Source organism: Chelmon rostratus, chromosome 1 (assembly GCF_017976325.1).
Source record: "Chelmon rostratus isolate fCheRos1 chromosome 1, fCheRos1.pri, whole genome shotgun sequence".
NCBI lineage: Eukaryota > Metazoa > Chordata > Actinopteri > Chaetodontiformes > Chaetodontidae > Chelmon > Chelmon rostratus.
The window spans coordinates 8,322,164-8,349,731 of NC_055658.1; the positions used below are offsets into that span (position 1 = coordinate 8,322,164).

At 41.8% G+C, this 27,568-nt stretch overlaps 2 protein-coding genes across 5 annotated transcripts; one reads left to right on the top strand and one right to left on the bottom strand.

Annotated features, from left to right (window-relative positions):
- On the top strand, window positions 1-18,682 carry rufy2 (RUN and FYVE domain containing 2). Of its 2 annotated transcripts, XM_041943681.1 has the most exons (19): window positions 1-662; window positions 2,817-2,990; window positions 3,189-3,306; window positions 4,239-4,340; window positions 4,769-4,892; window positions 6,070-6,134; window positions 6,241-6,306; window positions 6,917-6,986; window positions 7,157-7,258; window positions 7,468-7,584; window positions 7,673-7,765; window positions 9,172-9,246; window positions 9,357-9,454; window positions 13,984-14,103; window positions 14,498-14,627; window positions 14,760-14,854; window positions 15,258-15,306; window positions 15,493-15,573; window positions 15,653-18,682. In XM_041943681.1, the coding sequence occupies exons 1-19, from the start codon at window positions 377-379 to the stop codon at window positions 15,794-15,796; spliced, it is 2,109 nt and encodes a 702-aa protein (XP_041799615.1). In that variant the 5' UTR covers window positions 1-376; the 3' UTR covers window positions 15,797-18,682. The 2 variants fall into 2 exon arrangements, with proteins under 2 accessions (XP_041799615.1, XP_041799622.1); XM_041943688.1 differs by lacking the exons at window positions 13,984-14,103; window positions 14,498-14,627; window positions 14,760-14,854; ... (1 more) ...; window positions 15,493-15,573; window positions 15,653-18,682 and adding an exon at window positions 11,203-11,458.
- hnrnph3 (heterogeneous nuclear ribonucleoprotein H3 (2H9)) lies at window positions 18,336-26,644 on the bottom strand. Of its 3 annotated transcripts, none has more exons than XM_041943699.1 (11): window positions 26,587-26,643; window positions 25,501-25,593; window positions 24,654-24,809; window positions 24,220-24,363; window positions 22,751-22,889; window positions 21,700-21,899; window positions 20,976-21,071; window positions 20,489-20,604; window positions 19,845-19,980; window positions 19,450-19,506; window positions 18,336-19,273 (listed from the first exon to the last, which is right to left on the bottom strand). In XM_041943699.1, the coding sequence occupies exons 2-11, from the start codon at window positions 25,586-25,588 to the stop codon at window positions 19,194-19,196; spliced, it is 1,212 nt and encodes a 403-aa protein (XP_041799633.1). In that variant the 5' UTR covers window positions 25,589-25,593; window positions 26,587-26,643; the 3' UTR covers window positions 18,336-19,193. The 3 variants fall into 3 exon arrangements, with proteins under 3 accessions (XP_041799633.1, XP_041799640.1, XP_041799650.1); XM_041943706.1 differs by having other exon boundaries at window positions 25,501-25,597; window positions 26,587-26,623; XM_041943716.1 differs by lacking the exon at window positions 25,501-25,593 and having other exon boundaries at window positions 26,587-26,644.
- Window positions 26,645-27,568: the final 924 nt, after the last annotated feature.

The window sequence follows — 27,568 nt, forward strand, 5'->3', positions numbered from 1 at the left end:
GTCAGTCAGGAGCCAACTATCGGTTTGGTTTGCTGGGTGTAAACAAATCTTTACAACACCGCGATGCGCGGAAAAGACATCTACCGAAGGAGCAGCTATACGCGCCGCCGCTGCTAACGTTCAGCATGTAGACCGACGCCTACGCTGCACAGTCCGGGGACGTTTCGACGGTTGATGTTTGAGTCTAGCCAGACCTGTCAGTGCCTTGGCCGGTGGTATCACATGTATTTTTATGCTGCGGTTGTCATAATGGTCGCCGGATGAACTGTCCATCAAGCTAACGCTCGCTAACGTTTAGCAAACCGTATGAATCTGCTTGTTTTCACACCGAACAGCAGTGCTTAGGTATAACGTTACATTTCGGAGGTACGCGAACATGGCATCGGCCGCAGAGCACGACCTGGCTCTGTCTGAAGCGGACAGCAGCAAGGAGAAAGCTCAGGTGTTTGGGATTTTGAGGCTGCAGGACGAGAAGTCTGGTGTTGGGGATAAAGCTAACAGTAGCAGTACAGTGAGAGGAGGTGGTGGAGGAGACGGGCGATGGCAGGCTCCTATCTTCGCTTTGGCCAGGAAAGCATCCGAGACCATTTCAGGGAGCATTCACGTCCTGCCGAAAGTGTCGGAGCACAGGACGTCTCTGCCCGGGGACTGGGCCGTCCAAGGTAGAGTATTATCAGGGGGGCGTTAGGTTCATGAAGGCAGTGGAAGAGTGTGTGTCTGTGTGATCCGTGGTTAATAACAGCTCTGTTGATATCCAGTAACTAATTGTCTCAGGACTCGTGAGAAAATGTGACCTAGCCCTTGTCAGTCTCTTCACACAGGCGAGATGTTCAGGAACAAGTCATCTTGCAGTCAACTGCTAAGCTGCTAATTGGAGCTGAGTTAATGGTTAAGCTGGTGTGTAGCTGGAACAAACCTACCTGGCCGCTACTTGTCCTCCTCTATCTTCCACATCTAACATTACCTCACCACCATCTCTGTGTGTGGCCAATTGATTTTTCAGAGATCCGTGCTGCCCTCATGCTTTGATGCTCCATCCTCCTCTCTGAATGTCAGCAGTGGGGCTGTAGCTGTGCTTCTCTTGTTTTATACCATCCCACATGCCTGAAGCATCACATGCTGCACCGATACAAATGGAAAACAATGTTCTGTCTTCCTTTTCTCCTTGGGGGTTATCACTGTGTTTTGTACACTGCTTTGATTTGGTGTTGCATGTGCTTGCTGCCTTGATGAGACAGTAACTTTGTGGTATATGCAAGTGGAGCTGCAGGTAGCAATTTTTTTCATCATTGATTAATCTGTTCATTGTTTTCTCTAATGTTTTTGGCTATGTGGAGTCAAAAAAATCATATAATTTGGCTCCATCAGAAAGTGACTCAGTCCAAAAGCCATTATAGAAAACAGAGAAAAGTAGCAAACACTCACATTTAAGTAAGCTGGAACGAGCAAAGGTTTGGTATTGGTGCTTGACAAGTGAATCACACTATTAATTGGTTATCCTAACAGTCGTGGATGAATTTTCTGTCAGTCATCTTCTGGTGTTTCAGCAGAGCTCTTGGCTCTATTTTTCCTCTGTCAGTGTGCCAATCAGCCAGCGTCCATCACAGGCTCGATTTGAATTATGTAAAATGTGAATCATTCTTAACAGCTGACAGTTGTTTTGGGCCTGTGCGACAGGGCCTCCTTATAGTTCATTGTGTTATTTGTCTTTTAACAAGAACACAGGAAATAAATGTAGGAGAAGGACAAATTCTCATAATTGCAGTCACCATCAAATGCAAATCACCATCACCTTTTCGATATTTGGAGCGTTTGATGTGTAAGTAGAAGTCAAAGGGCTTCTGTTTTTCCCTCAGTATCCTCAGGGCTCACCACCCAAGGGCATCCAACGTTCACACTGCTTCCAAGAAATCATCTGTTGATTTGTCAGTGTCTCTGCCTCTGGGCCAACCTGCTGGGGCAATTAAAGCTCTTAAAATTGCTAGGCAACATTGCTGCATGGTTTTCAGCTGACATTGTTCTGTCCAGTGCTGGTGTTTGGCTACACATTAACCCAGAACCCAGAGTAGAGAATATGAAAGCAGACCTCTGTGGGAGGTTACAAGTCTTTTCTTTTCTGTCTGTCAAAAAGCAGTTATAGCTGCAGTATTATCACACTGCTACTTCAAGACACACCTGCAAACAAGACAAATATCTATTCTATCTATGTTAGGATTGCATGGTAGTCAAATGTCTAAATAATAATTTCTGCACTAATTAATCATTTTCCAGGTTTGGGAGAGTGATTTTACTTTTACGTTAACAGGATTAACATTGAAATTTGGACCTATTAGGGTGGACTCTTGTTCCCCGTGCTGGATCTGTTGCCGTGTGTGACTGCACTGACCTGACACAGACATGAAAATATACATTCTGTGTTTAGGATGGATTCTGCCTTCAAAGCACTCACATTACATTTAGTGTACCTCCCTTTAGTAAGCATGTTTGTGGTTGTGACCAGTTGTAAGACATTAACCTGGCTGACTCAGCTCTCTATCCCTCAGATAGAAATCATGTTCAGTTATCTCAGTATGTTTACAAGGTTTAATGACTGAATTGGATGCCCTACGATTGTTCATTAAATGATGTCCAAAGCAGTTGTCAGTTGTCAGAACTACTGTTGAATTAGTATGTATGTAAATAAAACAGTAATGCATCAAATTTGGCTGAATATTGGTTTATTATGCAGCCCATGCAGTTGTGTTGTCACTTTAAAACATTTGAATTGCAATAATTTTGCACTGTGTGTGTGTTTGTGTGTGGCTCTCATCCTGCAGCCCTGCGGGACCCCATGGCCATGGAGCGAGCCAACCTGCTGAACATGGCCAAGCTGAGTATTAAAGGGCTGATCGAGTCGGCTCTGAGCTTCGGACGAACGCTGGACTCGGACTACCCGCCTCTCCAGCAGTTCTTTGTCGTCATGGAGCACTGCCTCAAACACGGCCTCAGAGGTAAGAGCGAGAGAGACGTTTTAAATGGTGTCAGGTGTGGGCGTTGCGCTTGTGTGGCTATATCCCAGCTTTCTAAAATTAGATGTCTAAGCTGCACAGTTGTGTTTTTCTGATGCCTCCCTCATAAAAGACGCCATTCCTACATTTTTGTTCGCGAGGGTTTAAGTCTCTCTTCCTCTTTCTCTCTTCCCTCTCCAGTGAAGAAGTCCTTTCTGGGCTTTAACAAGTCCCTGTGGGGTCCTCTGGAGCTGGTGGAGAAACTGTGTCCTGAAGCAGCAGAGATCTCAGTCTCTGTACGAGACCTGCCTGGGCTTAAGTAAGGAGTACATTTATGCACACACATGCACTCACACACAACTTAACCTAAAGTCATGCTGGAGGAACATTAGCCTCAACAAAACCACACACACACACTCACATGCATGAGTAACATGAAACTGTGACCTGAGCCAGAGCAGGGAAGTACCTGAGTGTGGTTTACTTTCACTTCACCTTTCCTGCTTTGGCTGCTGCCTCACTTTGTCACTATTGCTCCTGTATTATTCTTTGGTCTCTTTCTGACTCTCAGAGCCAGTATGGACAGATATTCAAAGATGTGTCAAGCAGTTAGAGTTGACAGTATGAGTGTCGATAGTGCCCACTGTGGGTGGTAAATTTCAACTTCAGAAACCTACACTAATATTCGAGTGGTGTCCTCTAGTGGCTGTAGTAAGCAGGCTCCTGCACACGCTCATTCATGTACATGCACACACGACATAGCAGAGCTTCCAGGCAGGATAATGTGAGTAATATTCAGGTCTTGTCTGATGCAGCAAAATGGGGAACAGATGTGTTGTTTTAGAGAACAGAGTCCTTCGTTTCCTTTACTGGTGCTGAGTCAGACTAACAGACATGTAGCAGAGCAGCATTTTTGTGACACCAAGTCAAGACCCAAAGGTTAGATACAGAGCAGCGCAAAGCTCTTTTCTCAAGAATAAAAATGAGATAGAGACAGAATGAAACATGGTCGTCCGGTCGGATTGAAGTCTTGAAAAGAAGGAGCAGATAATTAGATGACATGTAACTGTAGACCACAATAAACATCCAGAGACACAAAGAAGAAAGTGACTAGATCTAAACAATAAAACCTCCTAAAAATATATCATCTAATCACCTGTGTGTGTGTGTGTGTGCGTGTGTGTGTGCGTGCGTGCGTGTGTGTGTGTGTGTGTGTGTGTGTGTGTGTGTGTGTGTGTGTGTGTTGTCCAGGACTCCATTAGGCAGGGCCAGAGCCTGGTTGCGTCTGGCTCTCATGCAGAAACGGCTGGCCGACTACCTACGACTCCTCATCACCAGGAAAGACCTGCTCAGGTACACACACATATGTACACATATAGCTTTGAAATGGACCTTTAGATAACTAAAACAACTTTGGTCATGAAAACTAAATAGTCATGAGTCTTGATTGACAAATCCCTTAAAGGTTATGGGTGGTGGTTATTCTTAACAAATCCCATTAAGTCATATTTACAGATTTTAGTTATCAGCAGAAAACGTTTATTGGAAAATATGTTTTCGTCCATAATATCAATAAATAAATGAACAAATTGAATTTAGCATTTTAGTGAGAATTCTGTACACAGATGCAGCAGTTAATAGTACTCTAAATACACAGCAAGTAATTTGATATCAAAAATTAAAGCTTGTACTAACACATTCACAGCAACAGCACTACAGAGCTAAAATTACGCTTGTTGATCCCTTCAGTGTTTGAGAGTCTGTTGCGTCTTCCTCCCCAGTGATTTCTATGAGAATTCAGCGCTGATGCTGGAGGAGGAGGGAGCAGTGATCGTGGGCCTGCTGGTGGGCCTGAACGTCATCGATGCTAATCTGTGTGTCAAAGGCGAGGACCTGGACTCTCAGGTAACTGCTGAGAGAAACACATCTTCACCAGCCTAAATGTAGGCTAAATGTAGGCTCTAAATGTATCTCCACTTCCTGTACCGACTGTCAGTGACTGACGTGAACCTGATGTGTTTCTTTAGATTAGGGAAGCAGTAATGCAGACCAGAATTGTCTGTTTCACTGTCTTTGCGTCAGGCAGATGGAGAGCACACACTGCGGTGTTCTGTTTCTACTCCATGGGTGGAGACCTTGTCCTGTGTGCAACCACAATTTCTCACTAATGCAAACACACTCTACAGACTGTGGTCACACTCGACCGAGTGCGACTCAGATACTTTTAACGTGCCGGAAATGTGTCTAAATTCAGTCATTCTCTGATCACAAGTTGAGCCGTTACCACACTCAGATTTTACACTTAATGGCAGGTGTGAGTGAGGTCTGACTCCATCCCTGAAACCAAGGTGATAAATTAAAAAAAGAAAAGAAAAGAAAAAATAGTAGTATAAAACTTTTAGGATCCCTTTGTAGTATTTTAGATAAATAGTTAGGGAATATATGGTAACTACTTTATAGAGCTGCAACTAACGATTATTGTTATTATCAGTAATGATTTTTTTTTATTCATAGTTAAGCCTAAAAAAAAAATACCAAGCTCACTCTCAAAATACCTTGTTTTGTTCATCAAAAAGTCCAAAACCCAAAGATATTTGGCTTGAAAAACAATAGAAACTATCAATCGATTGTCAAAGCAGTTATTTTATTGTCAAAGCAGTTATTTTTCTGTCCATCGATTAATTGATTGATCAAGTGCTTTTCAGTTCTGCTAATTTTTAATGATGTTGGGTGTATCAGCTGTTGAAGGTCACTTTCTGTAACTCCATGTGTGTGTAGGAGTTTCGATGCATGTGTGTGGTCAATATGCAAAATAAGTAAATATATATTAGTAAATATAGACACGTATAGACACTAAATGTATTCGATCACTTTCACAGTCAGTTTGTTTTATGTGAATTTAACCAAGCAAGTGTAACCAAGCAACCACATAACTGCAAACATCCCTAATTCTTACAGATTTTCTGCTGGTTAACAACCACCTAAAGCATGACTCTTTTCATCAAATGAATGGTTGTGAAATCAAGTCTTTTCAGGTTTCCTCTCAGTGATTCTAGCTTAACTTTTTTTTTGTTAATTTGAGGTTGGGGTCATCGACTTCTCCATGTACTTGAAGAATGACATTGATGATTACCGGAGTGAAGAGCGGTACGATCCATTTATTGTCTCTCTTCTTTCTTAAATACCCTGGGTCTCTTCGACCATCTAAATCTGATGCAGAGCTCTGTTTTAATGTCCGTCTCCATGGTAACAGGAACAGCCAGATAGCATCCATCTTGGACCAGAAGAACTACGTAGAGGAACTGAACCGGCAACTCAAGTAAGAAGTTAAGACTCTCAGGTTCCTTCAAGGAAATTCAAGGAATGGAGGTCCTGTGTGTAAAATGCTGGTGGCTGATTGAGACAGTCAGTCTGTCTCCGTCTGTTGACTGTCTGATGTTTGAGCGGTGTAATGATGCCTCGAGTAAAGGCTGAAGCCTGTTTGCACTTTAGATTAGAGTCAGTGTTGAGTCAGTTTAGGTTTGAACCAGTCTGGTTGTTTCAGACGTGCAGCTCTCACAGACAGACTCATTAGACCACAGACCATCAGTCACATTTCCTCACAAACCTGCCATCATTTAAGTTTCATTTAGTGAATCTTTCTTTAAAATTTACAGGTGTGGGAGAGCTAATAACCAGCTTGTTTACATGAATTAGGAAGGTTATTGTAAACAAACCTCTACATGTGCCATAGCATGAAATTACATTGTCAGTTACTGTTAGTGTCTCTGAACATGAGCTTAATAAACATGATAACAGCTCTTATAAGTCACAGTTGTTCTCCGGTGAACACTGTCTAATCAAAAGCAGGAAAACTTCTATTGAAGTTCCACATGTAGCACCTCATTGTAACACAACTTTAATGTCTGTGTTTGTGTGTTTGTTTGTAGCTCCACAGTTCATGGTCTTCAGGGCAGAGTGGATTCTCTAGAGAAGTCCAACTCTAAACTCATAGAGGAGGTGAGACCCACACTCAAAGTCAGCACCAATGATTGGAATTTGATTTGAGTCTCGTGGAGAAGCAAATGTCTGTTTCAATGTTAATCACAGAATCTGATGTGATAATTAAGACAAATGTGTTTAGATGAAGTCACAGCGTCTGACTGAATTATTCTGCTTTGTGTGTGCAGTTAGCCATAGCCAAGAACAACATCATCAAACTGCAGGAAGAAAACCAGCAGCTGAGGAGTGAAAACAGCCTGATTCTGCTGAAGGCACAACAACAGTTAGAGGTACACTGTCACACAACACGAAATATCAAGAAGCAGAAAAGAAACAAACGAAACATGTCTTTATATTGGATCTTTGTTTTCACCGCAGGTAAAACTAAACCAAAACTCTAGATCTAGCCCTCAATATTCAAACAATTATTACCAGCTCTCACTATAAACTGATGTAACTGAAGCCTGACATGTTCGTCCTGTTGATGTCATTCATCTAGGTAACCCAAGGCGACGTGACAGTCGAGAGAGATACATACAAACAGTCGCGTCAGGGATTGGATGAGATGTACAATGAGGCTCGAAGGCAACTGAAGGAGGAGTGTCAGCTCAGACAGGTCAGGCTGCGACTGCTTGTGTGTGTGCGGGTGTGTAATATACATGGTGACCTATATTTTACATACCTCTATGTGCTTTTATTCTTAGGATGTGGAGAATGAGCTGGTAGTCCAGGTGTCGATGAAGCAGGAAATGGAGCTGGCCATGAAACTCCTTGAGAAAGATATTCATGAAAAACAGGTCAGCATATGTTTTCATTCTGTCTTCGTTTCTGACCACTGATTTATTTACAAGAGTTGAAGAGCTAAAAATAAAAACAATAACAATGCACAGAGAGATATGGGTTACCTGTATGACCTGTATATAGTGGGAATTGTTCGTGGTGAGTCTTAATCAGTGGCAATTGATGAATAAAGTGATGAAAAAGGCCCAATCAGGGATTTTAGAGCGATATACTCAGACACAAGCTGTTAAAATGAAGATCCTAAGAATGATGTGGATGCTCCTCAGACATATAATGTCATCACAACAAAGGAGCACATGGTAACAAGCCCTTTGGGGAGTACAAACTAAAAATATACCCCCAGCCTGTACTTTCTCACTTGGAGCAGTACTACCTTGCCAGCTCCCGTCTCTCTGGCAGCACTGCCAGTGTCAGGCCTCTCTCCACCAACATATGAACTCTGCTACAAAAACACCACCTGCTGACATTTGTAGCCAAGCTGCGACATACAGCATCATCGTAGCTTCGTAAGGAGGCTGCTGCGATCATAGACTGTAAATAAAGACGCGTCTCCACTTCGTCCCACTGTGCAAGAATGAAGCACTGCCGCCCTGCGCTGGTGACGTCATTTGGAGCCAGAGCCTGCAGTAGGGATCGGGGGATGGAGCCACGGTATCAAAGTCCCGCCCATAGACCCGCTGTCAATCACAGCTGTCAGTCATGACCTCACGCCTCCTTTTTTACAGCATCAAATAGCTTATTTAAGAAAAATGAGCACCTGAACATATGGCAGTGTAATAAGTCCTACCTTAAATAATATAAGCATCTTTAGAAAAAAAAATTATTTGACGTGTGCTTTGATTTTTTTAATTTGGCCCATGTCCCGCTAAGATGGAGGGGGAGGGGTTTATAAACTATATTGCAGCCAGTCACCAGGGGGCAATCAAGATGTTTCTGCGTCACTCTTGAGGAGCTGTCGTGTTGTTCATCTTTATATACAGTCAATAGCTGGGATCGCCACCAACAACAACATCAGGTCAATCAGCTGTCAGACTGGAGAGTAATGTCAGCATCATTACTGCACAGGATATTTGAATCATGCATTGCTACATACTGCGCACTTTGTCCTAAATATATTTCAGCTCATTTACAGGTAGCTGTTACTCATATTCATGTGTGTACAGTGTGTCACATTTCAAGCTAAGCTCCATAATTACCACTAATTATCCGTGTCTCTGTAGTCCTGAGTTCAATCTTGTACAGACCTGCAGTGAATCAATAATTGAGTGTATGAATAGATATACAAATTTAGAAAAAGTCCTTTAATTCCTGAATCAATAATGAAAATACAGTGAAGGTCCTGTGGGAAACTAGAAGCAGTCACATGACAGTGTGAACAGGACGTTGTTGTTTTTATCAACAGGACACACTGATCGGATTGAGACATCAACTGGATGAAGTCAAAGCCATCAATGTAGAAATGTACCAGAAGATGCAGGTACAAACACACACACCCTCACCTGGTCGCACTTGCTCTCTTACCACATACGGCACATACGCTGTAATTATTGCTACTGCTTATGACAGCCAGTAATTCTCATTTGTCAGTCGTCTGATGATGAGATGAAGAAGAAGAACAATATGATCAGTCGCCTGGAGGAGAAGACCAATCAGATCACTGCCACCATGAAGCAGCTGGAGCAAAGGTGAGAGACACTGCCTGTGAAGGCAGAGCACACACTAACCAAACCAGGAAATCACTTTGTCCCATGTGTCTCCTCAGTCCTTCAATCTCAACCAGGTTCTCTGCTGTTCTGTGAAAACATCTGCAGTCCCCTGTTAGCACAGTAAATCTGGCAGCCTCTGAGACCTTTCTAGGCCATGAGATCTATAAAAAAATTGATGTTTTTTTTAATGAATTACTTTAAATCCCATTATTATGACGAGTTTTGCATGGTTTAGTTTGAAGCTATACAGAAGAGAGCTGGAGAAAGCATTGGGAAAAATAAAGTCTTATTCCCCTGGGACATGTTAGGAGGTGGTAATCTTCTTCTCCTCCTACCTGGAGTATTTCTCTTCTGGGTGTCCTGCAAACATAAAATGCTCCACAGGACAGAACCTTAGAAACAGAAGCGATATGATTAGTTTTTTTACCTGGCATTGCAACGTGTGATGGGATTGATCGGTTTCTGTCATCAGCTGACACCCATCACACTTCAGTGATCTATTTAGTTAACAGCCACAGTCATCAAATTGATGAAATTGTTATGGGAAATGGTGTTTTCTGCTAAAGTCAATACATTTCTGTGAAATAACAGCATTAACCATAGGGGAACAGCACAGAGGCACTATTTCAGACAGCAGATGCCATACTGTATGTTGCTATCATTTAGGCCATCACTCTCTAACTAACTGAAGTGATTGTAAGACAAGATATGTCAGGATTTGCTCAACAATTTCCTTGAGGAAACCCTGCAATCCTTAATTTATCATGTCTAATAAATAACCCTGCTGTAGTTTTCATGCATGCGACGTTCTCTCGTTCACTACCGAGCCACACCGGCGTATATTGCTCCATATGTGCATCAGTCATTGTGAGACCTGCTGGTTCATTGATGCCTTACGATCCGTCCTCACCCCGTCGTTTACCAGTCAACACAGTCCGTCCCTCCCCTCCCCTCTCCTGTTGGTTTAAATCTGTTCCATCCTATTTGTGATTGGTTGTGAATGTTTTTTGCTGCTCTAAAGGTTCAATTAGGCTGGCAGGACACAGACCCCGGTTACACTCGTTGTTTTCAGCGGGAGGTTTGTGTCGTTGTAGCTGAAAAATCTCATGAAAAAGTATAAACTGTTCTAATCAGAGCCACTGTTTAAAATCATTGACCAGCCAGTTAGAGATAAATCTCCCCCTCAGAGTTTAACATGCGATTGTGAGTGATAACTACTGTAGGTGTAAATAGGTGAACATAGAGCTTGTTTTCCAGGCTTAAATCTGTCATGTTGATGGCTTAGCTCTGTGCACACTTCACCTGAAGTTCCACTTTTTTTGTCTGCTGTAGTTATATTCATTTATCTGTCCACATTACCTTTCCTGCTTCTCCTCCCCATCTCTTCTCATTACTCATGCGCTTACTGTGGAGGGAAATATATCCAGACTGAAGAAATCTGATGACAGTGTGAACCTGGCAGCCTGAAATCAGATTTCTGTGTTTTAATGCCTTTTATTCCCACTTACTCCTGAGCTGGTGATGTTAAAAGTCACTTCAAGTGTTCAGTGTAACCGGGGCCGCTTAGAATACTGATGTATTGACATCCTTTCTTTCTTCCTTCCTTCCTTTCCTCCTTCTTTCCTCCCTTCTGTTTGTCTCTTTTACACCACCCAATCATCAATCCATCCATTTTGCTCCCTTGAAACCTCCTCGTGTCATTTTTTTCTCCCCGCTCCTCTGTGCAGTGATAAGGATCTGCTAAGCCAGACCAGAACTCTTGCTATGTCATTTGTTAAGTGTGCGAGCACAGACACAGAGCACCAGTACAAGTTGGTCAAGGACATCTCCTTCTGAGGATAAACATGCACATATGCACGCACATGCAGACATGCGAGCGCTTACGACTGAATAAATGGACTAAACTTAAAGGAACATTCCTGTTTTTTTTGTTTTGTTTTTTTTGCACACAATATTCAGATCGTTTTTACGAATCAGGTGAAAGTGGACTGCATGGTTTGGTGCTTTAGTTACTGAAACATGATCATCATCAGCAGAGTGTTGGGATTCCTAGAGATCTTTAGTCCTCTCTAGTCCACTTTGCTGGGTTTGTGCTAAACCCAGATATGTTTCCACTGAATTACCTGGTTTAGCTGTTCAAAGAACTATCTGAGTATTACTTCAGTTATACTTTAATAGATACTGAAGAAACATTTTGAATTAATCAAACACTGCTTTATCTAGTCACTCACATGCTCAGCTGTGCGCACACACACACACACACACACACACACACACACACAGAAACAAACGTACAGTACATAGGCTACTACTACTGTTCTTCCTGTCTGCAGTTGTCCGTTTATATGCAGTAACACTGACAATGAGATCGTTGACTGTTTGGGCTGTCAGATATAATCACTGGGTCGTTGTCCTTGTTCACATTGAGTTAGAATGAGTAAAGTGGGCTTTCCCGCTCGTATCACACAAATGAGTGGTTTTACACCCACAGCCACTAGTTAGCAGGTTCAGTCAGTGTAGCATTTAGGGACTGTGTGAAAATGATTGCCGGGGGGGGCTACACGTTCTATTAAAAAAAACCCTTTCCAGCATGATAAGCATTTTCTTTGGACCCATTCCTCGATCAAGAGACAAACTGACAAACACCCTCCCCACAGTATCTACTAATATTTGATTAGTCCAATTCTTTTTGCCATTAATAGCTAAAAGTGCAAAAGAATGTAAGATATTTACCCCTTAATATGGTGATATGGTTAAAACTATGGCAAACATCACAGAATGATGTGTCTTGCCATTCTTTTTTTGAGCCAAAAGCTTTCACTGTCACGTTATAAGATGCTTTTTTAAATGTTACAGTGACAAATGACACGCTGTCTGGATAGATAACGTTCAGTCAATGATTTTCACGCAGTCCCTTAGTGGCATCATTGTCAGCTCTGCAGATGTTGTTGAGTACCTTGTGATTCTGTGCTCGGCTGTCTCTTTACCTTTACGAGCAGGAACATGAAAACTGTCATCACCCTAGACAAACTGTTTGTCCAGCTGCCTGCGCTTCATCACAGCCGGCCAGCGGCGCTCCATACAGATGTTCAGTCAGACAGGAGTTTGCAGCCTCCTGCTTTTAATTTGTTGCCAGTTTGCTCTGCATGTGCTGCACCTCCTGACCTGCTTCTGGCTGGCTGTGATGACCCTCTCTCTGTCTGAAATCAGCCCTTTTGTTCACCGCTGACTCCCCACTTTCTTTACAATACACACTCAGCAGTTTACTCTAGTGAGCAGTGACATTCTGAAATGTTATGATGCAGATTGTGGGATGGGTAGCAGGAGGTAGTGTATGTACTTTTGTCATTCCATTGTTGGAGTTTTAGATGGCAGTAGGTAGTGTAAATAAATTTGCACACTTGCACAACATGGTGCACTCAACTATAAAAAGGGAGTGATTTCGGACAGAGCCCGTCTCCCTCGCCCCAACTGAAAATTGAACGTTTTAGCAGATGCAAACAGCTGTGTGGGACCAGCAGCTTTAGCTCAATCCATGTGCTTCACTCCTGCAGAATGGACAGAACTGAGCCAAGTGTAAAGGATTGTAGTTCCACAGCTGTAAACCTCTGGAGCTTCTGCCAAGGGGACGTCAGTGTGTCGTTGTGTCGCGTCCTGGCTTATTTATTGACTTTTGTGATAGATCAGGAAGTAATCATTCTACCTATTCTAACTCCATGTTCATAGTACTGTAGCTCCTCTCCGTTTGTAAAAGAATAGTTACGCAGTACAGCTGTTGGAAACTCACAACTACTGTCTTTTACCACCGTGATCAATAAAGTTAGATGTTTTGAAAGTATCGGGTGTGGTTTGAGTTTTTGCCCGTGTTTAGAGTGCTGTTAACAGATGGACACTGGAGCATTTATCATGTGATTTGAAGGAGTAACAACGCTCTAAGTCAGCAGTTCCTGTAAGTCAACGTGTATCCAACAAGATTTACATCTTTATTAAAATCCTCATATCCTGAAAACATGCAATAAAAGTTTTCCTCCCTGTGCAATAATATGAAAAACAATGAAATTGGCATATTTTTCTAACTCAAAATGCTGTGAGCATGTACGGTATCATTGAAAACGGCACTGTCTGAGTGCACTAGGATGCTGCATTCAGTTAGCTATCCTCTTTTTTTTCTTGTCCATTCAGTTGCTTTAAGGCAGTTTTCCCTCATTGTTTCACCATGCATCTTTATTTTCACTCATCACCCCTTTGTTTTCCTGACTGTTCTGAACCCCACAATCCAACTCTCACTGCACTCCTTTCAGTTTTACTCATCCTACCATCCTTCAGCCCAACCTTATTCCTTTATCTTCAGCCAGACCTCCTTCATGTTCCCACCCAGAGAGTCCCCAGCTTCCCTTCTTACCAGCCATCCTCCTCCCCATCTTCCCCTGTTCTTTTCTCCCCCTCCCACCATCCCCCAGTTTTTTCTCTCCATGGTCCTGAGTTTGTCCCTGGTTATAATGGTGCAGATTACAGGAGGCAGAGAGGCACCGCAACTCGGCCGAGGACGGAACCAGGCGCTTCAAGTTGGACTTTGCCAACAAGGCCGACAGCCTGCAGCGGCAGATCGAACACAGAGAAAGGCAGCTGTAAGCCAAACTCCTTCAGAGACAGACTGGTAGACTCACACACATGCATACATGAACACGTCAAGAGGAAAGTTGTGGAGCTCAGAGAGACACACAGTGTAGTATTCACACCATCCGCTGTGAGTGGCATGGTAAGCCAGCTGTTGGTGCTTTTCCACCTTGAACTGAAACTGTTATAGTTTCATGTATCATTATATAGTCATAGTTGCACATCTGCCACAGCAAACGTTTGAATACTTAATTGCTCAGGAGACACCAGACCTCCTCCTACACAGACAAAAATTGAAAACCTGTACAAACCAGTGCACTCTGATATATGGTGTTACTCAGCATGTCTCTGCCTCTGTTTGTCACCCTTATTATTGTTATTGGTGTTGTATGTACATGTCTGTAGCCAGCAGCTGGAGACAGACCTGAAGATAGAGAGGGAGTGGAGGCAGACGTTACAGAGTGATCTGGACAGGGAGAGGGATACGGTGTCTCAGCTCAGCACAGAGGCGCTGCAGATCAACGGACTAAAAAAGGTAAGAAGACAAAGAAAGACACTGTGTTTTATGACACGCATGTAGCTTTGTGTGCGTGGCCCAGCATGTGTAGAATCTGATCTGATCTGATGCTTGTCCTCTTTTGTGTGTGTTTTTATCGTTTTTTTCCAGGAGTTCCATCGTCTGCAGGATGAAAACACTCAGCTGAAGACCATCTGTGAGGACCAAGAACAAGCTCTCGAGGAACTAGGCTCCAAACTAAGCGAGTGCGTATGCTTTAATTAGAGATGTTTGCATCAGGACACCTTTGTATGTGTGTTTTTTGGGAAAGAAAAATAGCCCTTGTGTTCTAAAAGGAGTACAGTTATTTTTGTCGTTATATGATGGTCTTCAATTCCTGAGACCATAGAGGAGCACACCAGTGTCATTGCATGTTTTAGCTCATTTACAACAAACCACATCTAATTTATATTCTTGCAAACGGGAAAGCCAAAAAAGCTTTTGAAACGATTCCAAAAGAAACCAAGAAGAGAACCTCTTCATCGTTTTCTTTCACTGTTTTTATTCATTCAGTCAGAAGGAAAGATGACAAAAGTGAAAAGGTTGACGACTCGTGGTGGTTGAATTTATTTGTTCCCTGAAGCACTGTCTTGTTCTTGTTGTCATCAGATCCAAAATGAAGATTGAGGACATCAAAGAAGCCAACAAAGCTCTTCAGGTAGAGTAACAGTGAGTTACAGAGATAAAAACAGTATCTAAAGCCTCTCCGTCACCAAGACGTTAGGCAAGATATTAGCAAATGAGCTTCAGATAATAAAATCCAGACCTGCGTAAGCTCTGCATCTTCGTGAGGAGTCGTTAACGAGGCTGACTTCTGATTTGTGAGCATGTTGTTTTGTCTCAGGGGGGTCAGGTTTGGTTGAAGGACAAGGAAGCCAGCCACTGCAAGCTGTGCGAGAAGGAGTTCTCCATCTCAAGACGGAAGGTGAGTCGTCAAATGATGAGAGATAAAACCTGGAGCTGAAATCGTGGTCCTGACTCTCTCTTTGCGTCTCTCTCTCCAGCATCACTGTCGGTACTGTGGGGAGATTTTCTGTAACAGCTGCTCCGACAATGAGCTCCCTCTGCCCGCCTCACCAAAACCGGTGAGAGTCTGCGACACCTGCCACGCCCTCCTCCTCCAGCGATGCTCCTCCAATCCGACGTGAAGGAGCCCCGCCCGGCTGCGATGACTGCTTCAAACGATCCGAGCTCAGATCGGTAAATCCCCCACCCTCCAGTCCTCAACGCATCTCAGCACAATGTTTGCTGCTAGAAACGGACCGTGTGCATGACCATTTAGCACATTTGATTTGTCTTAATTTGCAGTTTGAAAGTCCCTCAAAATGAGGCATCATCCCATCTCATCTTTGAGGTCACTACTTTCTTTGCAGGCGCTCTGCAGTACAGTACCAGTGTTGTAATCAGACACGTGCTGCCTTCAAAATGGGACCTTGTTTAGTGTCGTCACAAGCAGAGTCCACATAACCCATAAGTCAACATTTCTTGGAATTAAGCAAAAAATGACAAGAACAGTTAGCAGTCTTTTAGTGTCTATGCAGCCGTTGCCAAGCAGCAGTGTTCTCACCACTTCAACGCCAACTGTGTCGTAACCACAAGCTCACAAATTCCATTTGAAGGCAGCAACAGAGGAGAAGACAATCAGTCCACTATAACATATACTTAATTTAGATATCAGTGACCTTGATGGAGGAAATCATGCAAAGCGGGACTGTCTGTCCAGTTCCCTTTGGCTCAGTCTAAGTCTTGCACTGTCTGCAGCTAAATGCAGATGTTTTTCTGAAGCAGCCTCCAGTCTCAAGTAGTACTACACCATTATGTATGTGTCAAGCTTCAAACTGTATACAGTAAGTGTATAGCCAAACAGATGATATAATTTATACATGCGGTATGGTGGCCTTGTTACTGTTATTGTTTCTCACTCTAAAGCACGCTCCTTTGAGGGTGGAGTGAAATGACCACAAAGTCTAAGGCAGCATTAACACAGGCACAACGAGATCAAGTCAGCTCGACACCGTAAATCCAACTTTACTAAACTGAAATATGAACTGGATATATTTCTGCTTAGCTGGCTGAGATGACACTCAGGTTTTGTACTTATAAAACATCATCAATTCAGACAGAATCAGCATAGAGTGAAAAAGCCCTGCTGGTCAGATCTGTCCTCCAAATATTTGATGTGCGGTGAGACAAAGACTTCTCTGCAAACTAATTCCAGGAACGTTCACTGCAGATGCAGATTTTGCTGTGCTGTCACTGTGACTAGACAAGTTCCCCATGGGGCTGCGGCTTTCAAAGGAACTGAAAATCTGCTTTCTTTTGCTTTGCTTTGTTTATTTTTTTCCCCCAATGCTAGTGCCATTTGTGCATTTTAGTGAATGCAATGAATGTTATCTGCTTGTGCTTCTCACGCTGCCAAAATGAGCCCTATATTTCTACAGAGAGGATTTCTGTGGAGAGAATCGGAAATAAAATAAAAGTAGCAACACTAGCCTATACTAGCCAGTCAAGCAACCTAGATTAAAGGCACATGTCACTGTTTGTTGGAGACACTAATGCAGTGGATGCTGCTTAAAGGACCAAGGAGAGCAACAGATGCTGTCATCTCTGGTGACTGTGACAGTGTCAGTCTGTCTAACTGGCTCTTTCGTTGACAAACCACTGATGGCTTAGCTGACAACAGGACCACCTAGTGGTTGAGAACAGACTTGATTGTTGCACACTTCTTACAACATAGCCACAAAGTATGTTTGAACACTTGCCAATCATAGACTGTTGTGATGTAGATTCATTTGAGAATATTTATATTTGATTTTGTATTTTATGCACATGAATTTTTACTTTTAGAAGTCCAGGGAACCTGTTTGAGCTTTCACTTGAAGTGAGCAGTTATGTGTGCAGATGGGGACATTACAGGAGAATGACTGCTGCTCCATTCCTGAGAAGGAAAGTTTGAAACTCTAAACCATTTTTGTTTTGAAGTTTGAGATGTGTTTTGTGTTTGTGTTGTCAAACTAATGCTGAGTACACGGTCTTCTGTGACAGGTTATGATACGAGTTCCACTGCACATTCTGGTTTTGTACTTGCATACAATGTTTACAACTTATGACTTTTCAAGAACTGGAAGTGTCATTCCCATGAAGAGGTAAAACAGGCCTGGGTTCAGTTCAAGAAGTGTTTTTCTTGTGACAAATATTTGAAAACTCACCAACTCACCATATCATCATGAAGCACTATAGGCAAATGTGACTGAATTGCATCCAGGCCTGACATGGTTTTGTACAGTGTTGCTCTTTAAAATGTCCCAGCTTTCAGTGGGACTTGTACAGTGTTGATACGACCGTATGTTGCATACACATATGTTGATAATCACTGTGGCCCTTTAGCTTACTAAATCCTGCCAGTTTAATATTAACTCTGTTGCCAACAGTATGTTGCCTTGACTATGTAGCAGTTTCTGATTAAACGTTACAAAGTCCTTCATGTTTACTGTCTGTTTCATGTACAGTAACTCACTGAAATGTCTCCTGTTTAAGATTTACTGTCAAACTATTGTTTGCTTTTGGTTCTTGATTACACACCTCTTAAACAGAGCAATCATTTAATTTGATCAGAAATTCAGATGTACGTGCAACCATGCCAGAAGTACCTCTTGAACAGTGACGTCAGACTCAGGGAGACAGAAAGAGAATTAAATATAAAATTTATTAGGCAAAATGTACAACAGCTGCATAATCTATCTTACAGCTCAAATATAGAGACTTTGCTTTACTTCCCCTCTTTGAGAGTGGAATATCATATTCAACTTAGTTTTAAATTCTGCAATGAACTGTGAAAACATTCATAAAAAACACACTGGCTCACATTTACCAAACTTGTCAAAGCAGGAAAGCTAATGTGAAATCCAGCTGAACAAAATTTGTAAAATGTTTGTTTTTTTCTTTTTAAACTCTGAATTTCTTACGAAGAGGGCTGCTCGTTATGTTTTGACATAGTGTCACCCCCCTCCAGAGCATTGTTCGCCTCAACGCGTCATCCAGGTCCAAGTAGAGATATCAAGTGATTCAGAATGACTCTGCTCTGTCCAAACAATGTGGTACCAACAAAATGACATTGACAATGAAAAATAAACTGGTGTTTTCTGTGTGATTTCTCTTAATCAGGTCACCAGAGGAAATGTACTTTTCATGAGAACTATGAAAAACTATGCTACAATAACCAGTTGTTTTAAAAATATACGATAAACAAGAAATCTCCAAAATGACTGAAACCATGAACAGCATCTACGACAGCTCCAACATGTTAACAGGTTGTTTTGTTCTTCGTATGCCTTCAGGAATGGTGTAATAATAGTCAGATCTGGTGTGTTCTAGTATCTAAAGTGAAGTTTAAGTAGAACCCCTGAATATAAAAAGAATGACTCTTACACAACAAATGAGAGACTTCAGATCAGCTCTCCTGCTTAGAAACATTAACCGAGTAAATGTGGCCTACAGAGATGCAAGACAAACGTCAGGATGGACTGAAAGAGTAGGATGACATCATCAGTATGCACTTCGCAGCCCGCTGCTCCGTGAGCCTCCGCCCCCTCCTGAGTTACCATAGTAACCACCGCCACCACGACCTGAAAGGGTTTTGAAAATACACATCTGTGTCAAACAGAATGAAATCGTTTCTAATGAATGTAATGACAGTACACAATAAGACAAAGAACTGACACCCAACTTCTATTACACACACATCCAGAACAGCAATAACTGCACCAAGGTCTAAAAACGGTAGGAAAGAAAGAAAACTCACTCATTTCAGATGCTCCACTGGCTGTTGAGTTAAGAAACAGCTCAATATAGCGATGCTCTGTGGAGAAAACATCAATCCATCAATTATCATGAAAAGCCTGTTTCTTCGGTCATTTAATGGAGGTGAAACTCATGTTACTTTCCAAGTAGTTTAAGTATGATGTGAAATACCTCAAATGCGGTTATGAAAATAATTTGCCTTTCTAGTAAACAGTGTTCTGATTTGCTTAAAAAAAGGGTATTTCCTGAGCAAAGGCCTTCTTGAAAGGTTTAATTTGTTTTAGGCGTAACACCAGGATTATGCTGTTATGCTCTTATCTGCTGAGCTTGTTACTATTATGTGTTTGTATAAAGTGTTTGTGTCATGGTGTCATGAGAATCAAAACGAGGACATACGCATGTGGTTCTTGTCTTTGGACATAGCTGCCACAGCGTCTTCATGGGAGCGAAACTCCACGTCTGCTTCCCCAGTTGACTTGCCATTAGGAGCCACGTCGATGTGGACCCTCAGTGGATTCAAAGGAGAGAAGAACTACACACACACACACACACACACACACACACACACACACACACACACACACACACACACAGATGTACACGTGCAGATATATACAGACACATAAGAGTTCATGTCAGTCTGTCACAAAATGCTTAATTAACTGTCAACATTTAGTGTTTGTGCAGTAACTGATTGGGCTTCACAATGAAAGAGCCACAGAGACATCATGGATGTATATTAATGGTCAGGTCTTAAATCTGACTCCATCGACAAGGTTGTCATGCCGTTCACAAAGAGTATTTTTAAGACTTTTTAAAACCACAATGAATTAAATACCTGTTGAACAATCAAACCATCTATAGTACTGGTGGAAAACCAGTAGGGATCATATGGCCTTTATTTAGTTATTATTATATGACATTTTTTCAGTGTGCAGCATATATCAATAATCTCGTATCATAATAATATCATAATTAAATGAACAGAACCAGAATAAGTGTGTGTGTGTGTGTGTGTGTGTGTGTGTGTGTGTTCTTACTTTAGCGATGTCTCCCTCTGTGGCACGGAAAGGTAAACCCCTCATATGGACAAAATGGCCGCTGTGGAAGCCTGAAGAACTGTCACTTTGACTACTGTAACCGTGACCTCCCATCCCTGGGCCCAAATACACAAACACATCCACAGATTAGCAATGCAACCTTTGGTAAAGTAAAAGACAGAAGTGATCTGACACATACCACATTACCATTTACCTAATGAAACCAATTATAAGAATAAAAACATACTGTGATTCTTTGTTCCTATGAGAGATCTTAGCTTCATTTTGCAGACTAAACGCCAAGACGGTCAAAATCTACAGCTCCATTTGCTCATATCAACAATGTAAAAGACAAAAACAATTAGGGTGCAGGAATGAGTTGCACCAAAATGAAAACAAGTCTTTTGTTGGTGAACACTTCAGCCTTTCAACAGAGGTGCTGAAGTGTTAACTCAGCGCGAGGGGGTAGATGAAGTTTGGACTTTACCTCGTCCTCCTCTCTCTCCTCTCACTCGCTCATCAAACATGCCGTTGCCAAAACAGTAGTTGTTGAAACCATTGTAGCCGTCAAAGCCACCATAGCCTGGACACAGACACCAACAGAGAGCAAGAAAGGAAAACTCAAACTGGAATGAAACACATAGAAAACATAACACAACTGAAGCACAGCTCATTCTTCCACATCACCACCACACAGATGACAGGACTGAATCACAGGCCCACTGGATATACTAAAACACTGTTGCCTCCAAAAAAGGAAAAAAAGAAGCTGTGTGGACCAGCGAGCTGATTAGTCAACCCTTCCACTGTCAAAGTGTGAGGGTTGACTCAAGTTTTTTTTGGCAAAAATGTCTTTATATCTTCTGTCTTTAAATCTTTACACATCCGACTGTATGCTGTTAATTTGACTTTTCAATTGCATGACGCTATTTCAAATAGTTTAAGTTGCTGTTCTGGTTCGTGAAAATAAACCAATATGAAACCTGACAAACTTAATATTTAACTAGAGACCTTGCTGGTCAACCAGTCAACAGTCAACATTTTTGGCAAACATTTCCAGTATGTCTGCTATTTAAAGGTGGCTGAAATCGCTGCTTGTTAACTTCACAGTCAGTATACTGACAACACAATTAACAGCACAAGTGAGATATTGATTACACTTTTGCAGCCACCAAATATTCCTGTATGCAGAAATACAAAACTCTGCTCACCTCCTCCATAGCCCCCTCCACTCCTCATGGTGTCCATCAGAGCTCCACCGCGGCCGGGCCCGGGCCCAAAAAACCCTCCTCTCGGGCCCCCCATCATGGGTCTATCGTAGGGCCCTGGTCTCTGGGCTCCCATCCCCCGCCGGGGCAGCTCATAGTAGGCTCTGATCTCATTACGACTGCTCTTAAAAATCTCTATGTATCTGCAATATGAGAGGCCCATGGAGTGGAGGGGGGCAGAGGAGAGGGTTAAGGTGGAGAAATGGCTTCACTCGGGTTACATACATAGATATGATTTACAGAGAGAGAAGATAAACACACAAAAGACAAATATTCTAAAAAGTGGTCTATTCCATTCCTAAATAGTCATTTTAACCTGGCGCTGAGCGCCTGAATGACTGAACCTTAACAATTCTCATCATTAGCTGGGCTTAGGGCTGTTGTAAAGGACTTCTACACCAACCTCACCTCATGCTTCTTACAGTAAAAAAAATCCTTTTAGGTGTTGCATTGATCATTGTAATGATTTAGAACTGCAGAAAGAAGTTTGAGGCTTCAATGGTAGAGGCTGCCTTGACTGTCTTACTTCTACACTTAATCCCCTCTTCCACAGTTAACCATCTGCAGGATATACGTATAAAAGGATATAAAAGAAGTGCCAATTGTTGCTCTAACACAATTAAATTGAGCTCCCAGGTCTTAGATGACCAATAGCAAAACTGTGTATGGCATACAATACTCACATTACTTCTAATCTATAGATCACATGACCTTTCATCCCATTATTCAACATGTCACCATAGTTACATAGATACATAAACCCATTAAACCCCTCCCATTAGCATTTTAACAAATATTACATGACCCACCCGATTAATTTACCCACTTAATCACTGTTTTACTATAATTATTCTTGCACACCAACCCATGCTTATCATTGAATCATAACAGAACCCATCCCCTTAATACCACAATTACTCTAATATGACCACCCATGAAATACTGCAATAGAAGCCCAACCCAGTCCAGCCCACCCCTTTCCCATCTGTCCCACCTGTGCCCTATTCTTTCCTTGTGTTTCCCCAGAGCCTTTTCTGCTATCTCCTTTGAAGCAAACTGCACGAAGGCTTCCCCTGTGCTCCTCCCCTGGTAGTCCACTGGCAGAGTAATCCCATTTGGCACGATTCTCAACCCTTCAACCCAAGCACACATAAATACATAGGTCGGTAGGTAGACTGATAGATATATAGAATAGATAGAACAACACCCACTGCATCACTGGCGCTTTCAGGATTAATATAAGTCATGACAGCAATAAATATTAGCTGTAGTATCTGATAAGACTGCATTTATACAGGGGTACTCAGAAGAATGAATTTACACTTGTAAGGTACCCAGTGGCGGGATGAAATAAATACTGGCCTGGAGTCAGCAACTATAAAATTAAAGCAGATGGAGACGAAATTTTCTCTTGTACACAACCAAATTTGGGTCACAGGCAAAATTATGATTTATTAGTGCGAGTGACACTGGCAGATAATAATTCTCAAGTGTCCATTATCCTAGGTAAAGGCTGCCAGTAAGCAGAAACTCAGAACTGACCCCAGATCAGTGTCATGGGACTGTCTCGCCTCACCCAAACTAGCCCAGCCCATCCTAACTTTTCTTTAGGAGGCATGATATCAAGGTCAAATAGCATAAGCATTTTAAATAACGTGTTAACACTAAGACGGTAAGAAGCCAACTAACAAACTGTAACAAGGACAAATTAGTGAACACAGTTTGACTATACTACAAGAACAAACATACATCAGGCCTTTGGCCCATGACACACAGACATGCTGCCTGACTGTAAATCAGTAACAACACTTTGTAATACGAGGGAAATCCAAAATGTGAAGAGATAATGTTAAGTGTTGGCAAATATTAGTGTATGCTTATGTTGTTGGGTTGATTAGCAAAGTGAAATGCACTGTTCAAAGTGCATCTGGCAATACTTTGTATGTTTCCATGACACAATCTGTCACATTTCCAAATATGGTGACAGTGTATAAGAAAGAAGCTCTACATGTAAAGTTGACCATTGTTCCAAATTTATTTGTAGAATAATGTTAAAGATGCTATAATCAGACAGAAATTATTGTGGCTTTAACTTCTGCCTGGGCCTTCAATATAATTAAGTGATCGGGAACTTTTGTCACTAGAACTATTTGCTATCCTTATCTAATGAAGACTATGGAGGCATTCTGTGTAATACAGGGCTATGTAAATATATTGACCAAAAGATGAGTGAAATGTATTCAGAGGCTACATGAATATTAGTGGCTTGTCTCATTCGATTGCCTTGCACTTGCTCTTTTACTCATTTAAAATCTAGCTAGAGTTCTGTCAGCACAAAATAAAAAATCTACAATACTTGGTGAGCAGCGTGTCTGTAAAAACTATCCCTCAGATTAAAATAAGAGGTGTAATATCAGTACAATTTCATAGAGTAATGAGACAAAAGTGTAAATGCTCATATACCTGAGAAGAACTGAACAATCTCCTCCTTGCTGCAACCAAAGGGAAGGCCTCTAAGTCTCAGCATGCAGCCACTGCAGCTGTCATAGTCAGCAGGACCACTACGTTTCAGCACCCAGTCCATTTCACTGCGGTTTGACTTGAACACTGATTCAGACACAAAAAAAGATGGACACACATGTCACAGGTAAAACACTGAAAGGACAATCAAACTTAGAAAAATACAATTTTTTCATTCAGAGTTTGGTTTAAGGCTTATCACACAGACAAGCTGGCAAAAGTCTATTTGTGCAAGAAAATCAACATAGGTGAGCAACAGAGAAAGTTGCACTTTGACTTTATCAGTAATGTTTAATAATGCAGCAATTATTTAAAGAGAAAGTCGACACAGAGTAAGCACTCTGTGTTCCGTCTGTCTGGTATGATTGTTAGCTTACCCTCTATGTATCGGTGTCCCATGTATTTACGGTCCTTGGCAAGGGCATTCTTGAAATCCTCTGCCATTTTCAGCTCGATAAATGCCTCTCCACTGGGACGTCCTTCTTTAGAGTAGGTAAAACACACTCCGTTTACTTTCCCAACGATGTCACAGTCTGTAAATAAGTAAGATTGATTGTGTTTTACTTGAAAGGATGCCTACTTGGACACATTTCCTGGCATAACAGCAAAACTCAAAATAGACAGGACAACTGGATCCCCATCTAATTTGAACGGGTTCGAGCTCCACAAAGTAGAATCAAACAGTATGTCATTATCTGATTCACCTGAAATCCTGACAGCACTATAATGTCTGGACTCTGAAATTTGAAACATTAGGATGAGGTAGCAGCTCAGAAAAGGTTGAGAAGCCCAGGTTGTTTCTGTGCATAACAATAAGTCAGGTCGTATGAGGGAAGGAAGACTCTTGGACAGTCACAAATCTAATGTCACTGTGGTCAACTACATTCCACTTTCACACATGCAACCAATAAAAAATTAATTTTGTGGCAGATTTCTATTACATAGCAAAGCAGAATGCATGCTGGTGCAGTGCAACCCTGAAGTGACTAAAATGCTACTCATTTTGATTTTAAAATATGTAAAGGTGAGGACAGCTCTGTGTTATTTCTCTTAGAAGGCTAAACTTCATCTCAACAATTTTATTCACAAGGCGGGATGAACAACCGCGACACATCATCACAAATTCGACACAAAGCAAAATAGTTGAGTTTCAGATGTAATTCAGTCCTACACTTGCTAGTGTTGTTTATGCCTTAAACTGTCATGATATGTGTGTATTCTCACCAGAGAAGAAACTGGCAACCTCCTCCTGCGTGCAGGACCAGGGCAGTCCTCTGATCCGAACCACAAAACCCTCTTCATTCAAAGACATCCTCACTGCCTCGGAGAGCATAACACAGCAGCAACACATTCAATAATGTGTCAATAATACAGACACTTGGCCTAGGCCCATGACACAGTCATCATCTAATAACCCTGTGCTTCCAGCATCCCCTGACCTCCCAGCACTCCTCACTGTGCAGAGTCCCTGGGCTCAATGCCAAAATTAAGGACAAAACCATCCTGGACATTAGATGCATAGATTTCTTTCATATGCATTTAACACCTTGATTTAAAAATGACTTAAAAGTCTTGCATTAGGTAGCTCACTGCTCTTCTCGTTTTACCATGCCATTTTTATTTGGCTTAAGTATGCATTGACTATTATTAATGATCGATCAAATCTGATTTGCGTGACCTGTATTTGTACAGTTATCATTATAAAAAGAGCAATGAAATATGGAAAATAAACAACTGCAAAAGACGAAAACACTACCCGGAATTGAAAGCAGTATGCAATAACAAAAACCCAGCAGGAAAAATCTAATAATTTATCACTATAATGCAAGTTACTGTAGCGTTCACAAAAGTTAAATAAGATAATATTTGTTACTTCCTCCTTCAAAGTGTGTCTTAAAAGTGTTTGTGAAACAAAGAGTTTTGCTAGCTAACGTAGTAACAGTTCCTGTCAACTCACGAAGACCTTTCCAAGCACAACCTAACAAGGTATCATGTACACTTCAGTAAAGTTAATTCTTTGAAGTTCGCCGCTAGATAACATCTGCCAGCCTGTCAGGATACTGGCTTAGCTAATCATGCTAACGTTTCTCTATTGTCAGACTGACGTGCTAATGTTAGCTTAATAACATTAGCAGTTAGCAGGCTAACCGCTAAGGCTAACTGTAGGACACTGACAGCGGTCAAACGTACAAGGCAAACTAGTTCAATTCCCATCGTTCGGACTCTGTCAGAGGGTATCAAAACATGTCTAGAAACAGAAATATGTCAGACGACGGTGACAAATGTCTGAAAGCGACGATATTATCTTACAGTCGCCTCTTATCCCCGGTCTCCTGCTCCTATCCCGAGCCTCAGGTGCCACTGCCAGTAGACCCGCTCAGGTATGCTGTCGCGAGACTTGGACACATTAAAAAACATGACGTCGGTGCCTCTCATCGTTTGAATAACATAACAATGACAATATAATTATAAAAACTTGCCATAAGCTCAGATGTGATGGGAGTTGTAGGAGTAATAGGAGTGGAGACATGTTATTTCTGAATTTCTTTATGGAAAGAGGTTTTTACAGGAACTTTTACAGAACTATACTGTATTGTGCTAGATTGGAAGATTGTATAGAAATATGCCCTGTGAGTTTATAATGCTGGGATCTTCCACCGTATGTAATGAAATGTGCTTATTCAAATCATTCTTTGTATGCCGGTGATTCATTTATTGACACCAGGAGACTGACACGTGAAGTCTGATAAATAACAGAGGGCGGTCGTCTGTGTGATCAAATATGTTACACACATGCTGGGAGGCTGCTGTTAGTGAGATTTATAACATAATTAAACAGTATGTGGATGAAATACATTTTATTGAAACATATTCTTGTATTATTGCTCTTTGGAGAACGTAACGTTCAGCTAGGCTCGTCTGAATTACAGCCATTCATTGCAGGATACTTACACTTGCACTGTTTCTCTGCCACCTCCTTCAGGCGTGCCAGCTGTGGGGGCGGACTCTTTGGCGTCGCCTAAATGTAGCCATTACCAGGGCTAAACACAAGCTGCTGATGGTGGGCTCTGCCACAACGCGACGGCTCTACGCACCTGTGGAGTAAGTGTTCAATCATCTCCAGCAAGAGAACATGATATCCTTCAAATAATTGTTATAACTGGGCGCTGCCACTAAACATTTCTTCATTTGCAGTACAAATTCAGATACACTTGAATGGGAGTGCTGTTGGCATCAGTTCTAGTCATTTAATGCAGAATCTGGTGTTTTACGAAGCTGGTTACCGCTTCAG

Excerpts from the sequence above, each read along its gene's own strand:
- hnrnph3 (XM_041943699.1), bottom strand. The coding sequence starts at position 25,588 with ATGTCTTTGAATGAAGAGGGTTTTGTGGTTCGGATCAGAGGACTGCCC. Across the intron at positions 24,810-25,500 it reads GGTTGCCAGTTTCTTCTCTG|ACTGTGACATCGTTGGGAAA; the intron begins GTGAGAATACAC and ends ACTTATTTACAG. Across the intron at positions 19,507-19,844 it reads CAAAGACAAGAACCACATGC|AGCATCGCTATATTGAGCTG; the intron begins GTATGTCCTCGT and ends TTTTCTCCACAG.
- rufy2 (XM_041943681.1), top strand. The coding sequence starts at position 377 with ATGGCATCGGCCGCAGAGCACGACCTGGCTCTGTCTGAAGCGGACAGC. Across the intron at positions 663-2,816 it reads CGGGGACTGGGCCGTCCAAG|CCCTGCGGGACCCCATGGCC; the intron begins GTAGAGTATTAT and ends CTCATCCTGCAG. Across the intron at positions 9,455-13,983 it reads ATGAAGCAGCTGGAGCAAAG|ATTACAGGAGGCAGAGAGGC; the intron begins GTGAGAGACACT and ends ATAATGGTGCAG.